At 42.2% G+C, this 10,268-nt stretch overlaps 1 protein-coding gene across 1 annotated transcript in view; it reads right to left on the bottom strand.

The window, feature by feature from the left end:
• Positions 1–955: 955 nt before the first annotated feature.
• CFAP61 (cilia and flagella associated protein 61) overlaps positions 956–10,268 on the bottom strand; it is a 251,956-nt gene continuing 242,643 nt past the window's right edge. Inside the window, exons 26-27 of the mRNA XM_024753694.1 lie at positions 8,747–8,837; positions 956–1,440 (exon numbers count right to left, since the gene is read on the bottom strand). Coding sequence (XP_024609462.1) covers positions 1,240–1,440; positions 8,747–8,837 — 292 coding nt within the window. The 3' untranslated portion in view covers positions 956–1,239. The remainder of the gene's footprint in view (positions 1,441–8,746; positions 8,838–10,268) is intronic.

The raw sequence follows: 10,268 nt of genomic DNA, 5'->3' as shown, positions 1-10,268 counted from the left end.
AAGAGGGGACCAGTAGCAATTGTTCTCCATAAGAGTTACACGGTTTGTACCATATGGTGGGAGCTGGGCCCTCCCTCTGAATGACCCATGTGCTTGTGTAAAACATACGTGTGCAGGAATTAATGGAGTTTATTGCTTGCTTTTGCCTGCCTTAGAAAAATCAGAGTCTAGGGTTCCAAAACCATTTTATTTTTGAGAGGTATCAGTTTGTTAATGGGTGGATAATTCTGTAATGCCAGCTATGACATCCTCCAAATTACTGTGTAGTCATTGTAATTGAGCCAACTTTTGCTAAATATTAACATAAATGCCAAAAAAAAAAAACCAAACACGAAAACTGTAATTCTGTCCATGAAAGCCACTTTTAAGCTCTACTGGTCAAAAATTCAGACACAAATTGTGTCACACTATCTGCTTAAAAGAGATTCAAATAAATGAAAACAGTCTTATGTGTTGTTCCTGAATCCATATTTTGTGCTAGGTACTTAATTTGCTTTATTTACAAGAAAGACGGCTACTGACCCACGTTACAGGTGACAGGTACCAGAGGGGGCCGATGCAAAGCAACAGCGCTGAGGGTCAAAGGAAATGACCGAGATTAGTTTCCCACCACCGTTTTCTAGTCTGAAACCTGTGTGTGAACCTGAATTGATCTTCCAGTTTTTCGGTGCATTTATGCTCCTGATCTGGGACAGGAAGTAGAAATACAGGGGCCCTGAGAGCAGCCTCCTCGTTTCAAAAGTTCCTGTAAACTTGTCTGTGCAATCGGTCCTTCTGATGTTAAATTACAGAGATAATTTCCTGTCATCTGTTTTACTCATTTTCCATCCTGGGCACACGATTTTCTTTTTTATCGCTCACGACTATGACCGGGTAAACATGTAAAGGACTAGCAGCGTTGGCGGCAGGACTTTTCAGGAAATCAAACAGAACCACGCCCAAGGTAAAAAACAAGTTTTACACAGTACGGTCTCATTTTATTGCTAAAATGGGTTATTCTGCCCAGGAACACGCCTGGTGTTGGTAAAGCGTCTCCCTGCCCCAGAATCCAGACGCACCGCCGTGCGCCACCTACTGGGACGATAGGAAACCACAGGCATCGGTGGACACGGAAAAGAAAGGAGGGAACCACGACGGTGCCTGGCGGTCCAGCCAGGCTTCGGAGAGGTTTCCTGCTTCTACGGAGCACTTCCCGGAACGATACGAGTGGAAGCAATCAAGTGGAGGCCGTGGCCACCGCTAAACGATGCCCTGCCACGCGTACATGGGCAGGTGGTAATGATTATAGCGCAGAGAATCAAGGATGCTCTTCTCCACCAGAGGCCTGTAGATGGTTTCCTGGAAAACTCTTTTGAGGTAATTCTTGGGCTTCTCGGGCAGGTTAATTTCCTCATCTTCGATCTGACGGGCTAATTCTTCTATGGAAGGAAGGTTTTCCTCCTGGAAAATACGGTAAGAGGCCAGATACTAAAATTACTTGGGCTTAGCTCCACAGTAAGAGGGCAGTTTCACTAAAACTCCCCAAGGTTGGTCATTTTTTTTTCTGCATTAAGAAAAAAAAAATTTTTTTAACTGTGGCAAAACACACATAGCATAAAATTTACCACTTTAACCATTTTTAAGTGTAGGATTCAAAGGTGTTAGGGCCTTTCACATTGTCAGCCATGACCACCCTCATCTCCAGAATGTCCGCATCCTCCCAAATTGTAACTCTTTTAACACCTGACTCCCCATCCCTCTCCTCCCAGCCCCTGGCGACCACCCTTCTCCTTTCTCTATGGCATCTCGTGTAAATGGAATCAAACACTACTTGTCTTTTTGTGACTGTCTTACTTCACGTAGCATAATGTCTTCAAGGTTCAGCAAGGGTAGTAATTTTAAGCTCTTAATTTTAAGCTCTTAATATACAGATAGAAAAGATCTGTATATCAGGCTTGTTTTAAAAATAAGAAAGGAGGTGATTAAAGATTTCTACATGAAAACTCCTAGATGGTTACTTTACTTGGTTACAGTCCCCAAGAAATGGGATTTTTAAAGCCCTGGAATAACTTCTGAGTAAAGGCAAATTTCATTGATATCTTTAAAGATGGGGCTCAGAGGGAGTAAAGTTATTTGAAGTTGAGAAGCATATGCTGTGCATGTTTACAATACAGTAGAGATTTCCCCAACATTTTATTATAAAATAAAAGGATTCAAACATGGAGGCAAGTTGACAGAACGGTGTGCTTGGCACCTGCATACACACTACCTGGTTTCTACAGCTACCATACTTGCTTCATCACCTATCTGCCCATCTATAGGAGGGTTGTTATAAAAAGCACTTCACTCAAAAATTAAAAAGCGTTTTTAAAAAGGGACTTCCCTGGTGGTCCAGTGGTTAAGACTCTGTGCTTCCAGTGCAGGGGGCACAGGTTCGATATCCGGTCAGGGAACTAAGATCCCACATGCCACGTGGCATGGCCAAAATAAAAAAGCACTTCACTGAGATCTGAGCTGTGTGCTTTCTGAACACCACAATAATTGAAAATTACCCTAAAGGAAGATGGACTTTGATGGTATATCTATTTGACCTTCCAATAATTCTTTTTTTTTTTTTTAACAGCAAAAAACCCACAAAAAAGTGGATATCTTGCAGAGTTCTACTGGATCATTAATTTATTAATAGTAAGAACTTAGAAAACTAGATTCAAACTATATGGAGATATAAGGTAATTATCACTTGGTTAAGTAAGTGAGACACTGCCAGGTGTGGCAGATTATACACACATCACTTGGAAGTACAGTCAGTGGGGGGCCAGGACACCAAATCGGCTCAACGAAGACGGTGAGAGAGAAAATGGCAAGGGATGCCCAGAACTAAATATTAGAGGCACGGAAACATTTGAGTGCCCAAGCACGTATGCAGTACATCTGAGATTGATTCTTTCTCCCTTAATTTTTCAGGAAAAATGTATCAAACATAAGCAGTGAATATACAAAAATTAGAGAAGATTTTGGGCTCGTGTTGCATGGTGCTGTTCTAACATCAGGGTAAATGGTATAAGGTCACATAACGGAGCTTTTAAATTTACGCAACACAAATACTGCTCTAGATCGTAACTCATTTTTGTACATTTGCCTCTCCTGGTGTGACCTTTTCTCAGTGTGATCACCTCCCCCCGACACTGTGACCACCCCTGCCCAGGGTGACCACCCCCCCACTCCCAACGTGCTCATCTGTGAGCAGCTCACCTCACAATGCCACAGACGACACATGACCTTTTGTGTCTGGCTTCTTTCAGTTAACTCAGTGTTTTGAGGTTCATCCACTTTCTAGACTATCAGCACTTCATTTCTTTTATGGCAGAATAACGTTCCATCGTGTGCATAGACCACATTTGTTGATCCACCTGTCCCTTGATGGGCATTTGGGTTCTTTCTTCCATCTTGTAATTCTGAATAGTGCTGCTATGAACGTTCATATACAAGTATTCCTTTGGGTATATACCTAGGAGTGCAATGGCTAGGTCATATAGTAATTCTGTTTGTAAGTTGTTAGGAGCCATCAAACCATTTTTTTCACAGCAACTGCATAATAATTTTACATTCCCGCTAGCAATGTGTGAGTTCCAATTTTTCCACATCTTTGCCAACAATCATTATTTCCTCTTTTTATTTTTTTCTTTTAACTATAGCCATCCCAGTGGGCGTGATGTGGTATTTCACTGTGGCCCTGGTTTGCATTTCCCTAATGATTAATGATGTGGTTTGCATTTCCCTAAAGGTTAGTGATGTTAACATCTTTTCATATAAATGGGTTTACTCTGGCTCTTAGTTTTACTCCATTGATCTATATGTCTAGCCTTATGCAAGTACCATACTGTCTTGGTTACTGTTGATTTGTATTAAGTTTTGAAATTGCAAAGTGTGTATCCTTCAACTTTTAAAAAATTCCTCAAATTGTTTTAGCTTGCATTTCCATCTGAACTTTAGGATTGACTTTTCCATTTCTAAAAAAAAAGCCATGGGGATTTTTATAGGATTGCATTGAATCCATAGATTGCTTTGCATAGTATTCCTATCTTAACAATATTTATTTTTAGTTTAAAACTTGGCACATTGGTTTTTAAAATTTTTATTTTATATTGGAGTATAGTTGATTTACAGTGTTGTGTTAGTTTCAGTATACAGCAAAGTGATTGTTATACATATACATATATCTATTCTTTTTCAGATTCTTTTCCCATTTAGGTTATCCTATCTTAACAATATTAAATATTCAAATCCATGAACATAGATGTCTTTTCATTATTAAGGTCTTCTTTAATTTCTTTCAGAAATGTTTTGTGGTTTGCAGTGTACAAGTCTTATACCTCCTTGCTTAAATTTATTCCCAAGTATTTTAATATTTTTGATGCTATTGTAAATGGAATTGTTTTCTTAATTTCATTTTGGATTATTGATTGCTAATGTAGACAACTGATTATTGTATGCTGATCTTATATCCTGTAACTTTGCCAAGTCCATCTATTAGCTCTAATATTCTTTTGTGATTTTTTGAAATTTTCTTTATATAAGACCATGTCCTTTGAAAATAGAGATAGTTTTCCTCTCAAACGTGGATGCCTTTTATTTCTTTTTCCTGCCTAATTGCTGTGGCTAGAACTTCCAGTACACTGTTGAATGTAAGTGGTGAAAGTAGGCATTCTTGTCTAGTCCCAGATCTCTGAGGTAAAACTTTCAGTCCTTCACTATTGAGTGTGATGTTAGCTGTAGGCTTTTCATAAATACTCTTTATCAGGTTGGGTCGGTTTCCTTCTGTTCCTGGCTTTTTAGTGTTTTTACTATGAAAGCATGTGTGATTTAGTCAAATGCTTTTTCTGCATCAATTGAGATTATAGCACTTCTCCCCCTCTTTCATTTTATTAGTGTGGTGTATTACGTGGATTAATTTTCATATGTTGAACCACTCTTACATTCCTGGTGTAAATCTTGGTCATGGTGTATAATCCTTTTAGTGTGCTACTGGACTTAGTTTGCTAGTATTCTGCTGAAGATTTTTGCATCATAACTTCATAAGGGATATTGTTCTGTAGTTTTCTTTTCTTTTGATGTCTTTGTCTGGCTCTGGTATCAGGGTAATGCTGGCCTCATAGAATGGGCTAGGAAGTGTTCCTTCCTCTCCTATTTGTCTGAGGAGTTTGAAAAGGATCAGTGTTAATTCTTATTCAAATGTCTGGTAGAATTCAGCAGTGAAACCGTCAGGTCTTGGGATTCCCTTTTTTGGGAGGTTTTAGGTTACTGATTCAATACCTTTACTTGTCATATAGGTCTCTTGAGATTTTCTGTTTCTTCCTGAGTCAGTTTTTGTAGTTTGTGTGGTTCTTGGAATTTCTCTGTTTCATCTAGGTTATCTGTTTGGTTGGCATACAATTGTTCATAATATTCTCTTTTAAACCTTTATTATTTAAGGTTGGTAAATGTCCCCATTTTCATTTCATTAGGGATTTGAGTCTTTTTTTTTCTTGATTAATCTAGCTAAAGGTTTATTTTGTTGATCTTTTAAAAGAACCAGCTTTTGGTTTCATCAGTTTTCTCTGTTTTTTTTAATTCTTTATTTCATTTATCTCCACTCTAATGTTTATTAAGTCCTTCCTTCTGCTAGCATTGGGTTTAGTTTGGTTTTCTTTTTCTAGTTTGGTTTTCTTTCTCCTAGTTCCTTAAGGAGTAGAATTAAGTTACTGATTTGAGGGCTTTCCTGTTTTTTAAATGTAAGCATTTATAGCTATAAATTTCTCTCTGAAAACTGTTCTCTCTGTGCATCCCATAAATTTTGGTCGGTTGTGTTTTCATCTTCATTTGTCTCTAAGTACTTCTAACATCCCATTTGGTTTCTTCTTTGAAATCAAAGAAGTTGCTTAAGAATCTGTTGTTCACTTTCTAGTTGATTTCTAGTCTCATTTCATTGTGGTTGGAGGATATACTTTGTATGGTTTAAGTCTTTTAAAATTTATTGACACTTGTTTGGTGGCCTGTCCTGGAGAATGTTCCACACGCACTTGAGAAGACCGTGCATCCTGCTGTTGTTGGGTCGAGTGCTCTGTATAAATCTGTTAGGTTCGGTTGGTTTTTAGTGCTATTCAAGTATTCTATTTTCTTGTTAATCTTCTACCTGGTTCTATCCATTACTGAAAGTGAGATATTAAAGTCTCTATTATTTTCAAACTATTTTTTCTCAACTCTATCAATACCCATCTTTCTGAAGGATGATTTTGACTATACAGAATTTCACCTTGGTCAGTGACTCTTTGGCTAAATGCATGACCAGAGGATTTATAAGCCACTCCCCTTTTGACTTCCACAAAAGGATTTGAGATGTCTTATAATCTTGTTTTCAAAATAAATCATATACACAATTAAAATCTACATATGACTTATGGAAGTCCTAGATAATAGTCATTTATTTCTTTCTCCACACGTGGAGGGAGGGGAAAATTGATAAACTGAGTGCTAGGACATCATAGTTAATGGGATTGAACTTCTGTACTTCCCTGAAGACAAGGTAGAAAGTGAAATTAAGTGGGTTACATCATCTCAATATTTGATAAAAGGAATTACTGTTATTCTGTAGTGAAGGCTATCTGCTTTGTTTTCCTATTACCAGACTCCTCAGTGAAATCCCTGCATGCCTGTCTGTATGACTACCACTTCCACTGTTGGCCTGTCTCCACCATACCTGTCACAGTCACTCTGACTTTTGGTGGCCGGCACTTCCTTGGGGCCATTCTTCTGTGCCCCGTGCTCGCACACAAACCCTCCCTTTCTCCCCCCGAGCTCTCTGAGTCCCTGTTCCATGTGTATCTGAGCTACAGGCAGATACCACTACAGGCCCCAACACCTCCTGTGGCCCTTGCACTTGACAGATGTCAGAACAGTCCCCCAGTGGAGGCTCTTCTTGCAGAGGTTCCCCTTTCTGGAAATGTAGAGAACCCATGAGGATGGTTGGGGAAGCCTTAGACCATCTTCTGCAAAGGCCACTTGCAGTCTCCCTGCTCTCCTGCCAGGGCCCACTGCCAGGCCGAGTTTACGCACTGCAGACTGACCCACGGCAAACATGTTCTCCTGCCTAAAACGTTTCAGGAGTCTCAGCGGGTGCCATGAGAAGCAGCCACCATTGCGTTTGAGGATGCGTACTTGGGAAAATGAAGGGAAAGTTTCCCTTTTAAACTTGACACCAAAAACCGCTTGGCTCTGTGCAAAAGGTTAACTGAGGAGTTCAGATCTGGGGTTTGGAAGGTTTAGGCATAGAATGTTGATGGAACAGCGAGAAAACTGATGACTCCTTCTTATGGGGCGGCGGTGAGCTGCACGTTGTCTTGGGAGGGAAGGAGGGAGGGAGCTTAGCAAAGCTCAGTAAGCACCAGGCTTCCAGCTCGGGGTCATGTTTTAATGTGGACCGACTTCCTCACAGCCCCGAACGAAGTGCAGGGACCTTGCTGACCTATAACATCCTAAATCTCTCTATCTCATTACTATTCTCATTTCCAATTTGAATGACTCTCACCGTGGCTGACCTGGGCCTTTAGCCGTCGGCCCCTCTGCTTCCCTTGGGTACGCTTCCCCACCTGGTTCCTATCTTTGTGGTCACCAAAGAGAATTGAGTTTGGCTTAAACTATAAACCTATGTTTCCCAATTGGAATCTACTTCAGATTAGTCAAATTACGTCAGTTTCCCAGCTTGGACCCCCCCAGGGATGAAACTGAACAGGGGCGGGGCAATGAGGAGAGGGTACCACGCCACCGCTGTGGTCCAGGGCCGACAACGCTGGCTTTGGAGCAGGAGAGCCTTGGGTTGCGTGAAGTCTCTCGGCTTCAGCTTCCTCATGGGCGAAGTGGAGGCGATGACAACAGTGCCTGCACCCACCTCGGAGGGTCCCTGTGTGGTTCGGTGAGGTGGGGTGTGCAGCGGCTAGAACGAGGGGCCTGGGGACCTGGGCTGCATCTGTGCATCCGGTGTGGCAGCCCACACCCCGGGGACCCATGAGGAGGCGACACAGAGACGCAGAACCTGCCCGTCTAGACAGTCGGACGAGGCGGAAGGTCAGCTGAGCCCCAGCTCTCGTCGGAGTGAATCGAGGAGGAGTCTAGAATGCACGTTTGACCAAAGATGTAAACTCCCCGCAACTCCGGTAAGGACTCTAGGTGTTGAAAAAAATAAAGTTTCACAAGTATTTTACTACGTACATGGCAGAGTCACATTTCCTGCCGAGTACGGAGCCTGCGGGGTGTGCAGCCTCACTTCCAGTTAATCCTACGCTGCTTGGAGAAAGACGTTTCGGTTATAAAAGGAGTGCATTTGGACACCTGTTCAGTCCCCTGACACCTTTGGAACAACACGCGCACACGAATGGTTAGCGAACAGCTGGCAAACGCGGACAGAAACTATAGGAACGCAGCCTTCATGCTCGAGGGCAAGGAGATACCACCCACACCGCGCTTTCAGCCCTCACTGTCAGCGGATAATGGAAGTACAGGTACTTGTAAAAGGGGAAAGCAAATCTGCCCCGCATAAAGGATTGGAACAATCCACATTCCCTGAAATATCACCATCTATGTTTACCTACTCCTTAGTTTGTTTCTGTGAGGGACAGTTGATTTTCAAAGTGAAACCGTAAAGTGGGAATGTAGGGAAAAGTCTAAATGATCAACAACTGTAACTGCTTCTAATTCGCAAGGAATAACCTACATATCTGTTAATCACTCTTACCTCCTTGGAGGATAAGATCTGGCGTAACTCTTTCCGGAGATCAATAAAACGATCGTGAAAGAGGGCCATGCACCACGGCTCCATGAAGTAGCTGGTGAGGGAAGAAAAAGGTTGTTAGTTGGAAACTTTCTCATTACCACTAATAAAGTATTTACCTGCTTTTTTTGCCTTTATAAATTACGGTCCTGGCCCTTTTGCAATCGTTTGCTCATGAAATGGCTCGCGGAACAGCATGGCCAATCAATTTTGTAAATGGATGTCCCTGATGTAAGGCCAGCTTCCATAATTACATTTAAAGTGGTTTAATTCAGAGCCGGGGCAAGACCCAGTGAAGAACCCTGATTTTATCAGAATTTAAAAGCCTGAAGACTTGTAAAGAACGGTGTCTCCATTATCTGCCCTCGTTTGAGAAAAACAGATTGCAGGATTAACTGAACTGCTGCAAAAACAAATTAAATTTGGGGAGACAATAACACAAATGTTGTTCGTCATTAAGGTTTCTGGATTAATAATGACCAGAAGAACAGGCCACCGCGGTGTTGCAACACGGCCTTCGTGCAACTGCACGGACGCCTAATTGAATCTTTCTTCAGAGATCAGTTCTGTTGGTGGCCCTATTTGCTAACTTTGCCCTGAAAACTGTTGGAACACATGCTTTCTTATGTGGAAGACAGTATGGCCATCCTTTATTTACAGGGGATTGCTGAATATTTGATGCATTCTTGGAAGAACCAGGCACATTTACTGGTATTTTAACTCTTACTTTGTCTTAACGCTCAGTGTCTCGGAACAGGAAACTTCACTCCTTCATGGTTAGAGACACGTGGGTGATGTGAGCTCCTCTGGATGTGAGTTTGTTGTTCCTGGGACTGTTAGTGGATGTCACGTGTGTGTCCAGGGGAAGAAAAACCAGTGCCCACGTGCAGATGAGCACCTTCTGTTTTCCGAGACAAGTTAATTCTTGGGAAGGAGGTAACAAGCCCCAGGGACACCGAGGCATTAAAGGACCGGGGCAGTGACAAGCATGCTTACAATCAACCTGGCACCCAGCCACACGGCTCAGTACCTGTCACCTGTTCGCCTGACCAGAATATGACCTAATTTCATCCTTAACTTCCTACTTTGTTGTTCAGGTCATATTTGCATCCAACTATTAATTCCACTGATGTGGGATCCATACCCATTCCGTGACCAGCACTGTTCTGGGTTCTGGGGAAACAGCAGGGACCAACACAGACAAACATCCCTGCCACCCTGGAGCTTATATCCAAGCGATAAATAGGTCCATGTTCAGTATGCGAATAAGAACTGCTTAGGAGGAAACATGAACCAAGCGAGGACGGGAGACACGGAGCAAGGCTCTCCCCTAAGACAGTGACTTAGTGAGTAAAGCCCGAGGGAGAGAGACGGGAGAGAGTGAGCCACGTGGGGCTCTGGGGAAAGAGCCTTCCAGGAACGGCAGGTGCAAAGGCCCGGAGGCAGGAATGTGCCTGGCCCTCAAGGAGCTGAGAGTAGAGATAAG

Source organism: Neophocaena asiaeorientalis, unplaced genomic scaffold (genome assembly GCF_003031525.2).
Source record: "Neophocaena asiaeorientalis asiaeorientalis breed wild unplaced genomic scaffold, Neophocaena_asiaeorientalis_V1.1 scaffold302, whole genome shotgun sequence".
Taxonomy (NCBI): domain Eukaryota; kingdom Metazoa; phylum Chordata; class Mammalia; order Artiodactyla; family Phocoenidae; genus Neophocaena; species Neophocaena asiaeorientalis.
The sequence above is the reverse complement of the archived record's forward strand: the minus strand, read 5'-3'. Positions and strand labels throughout refer to the sequence as shown.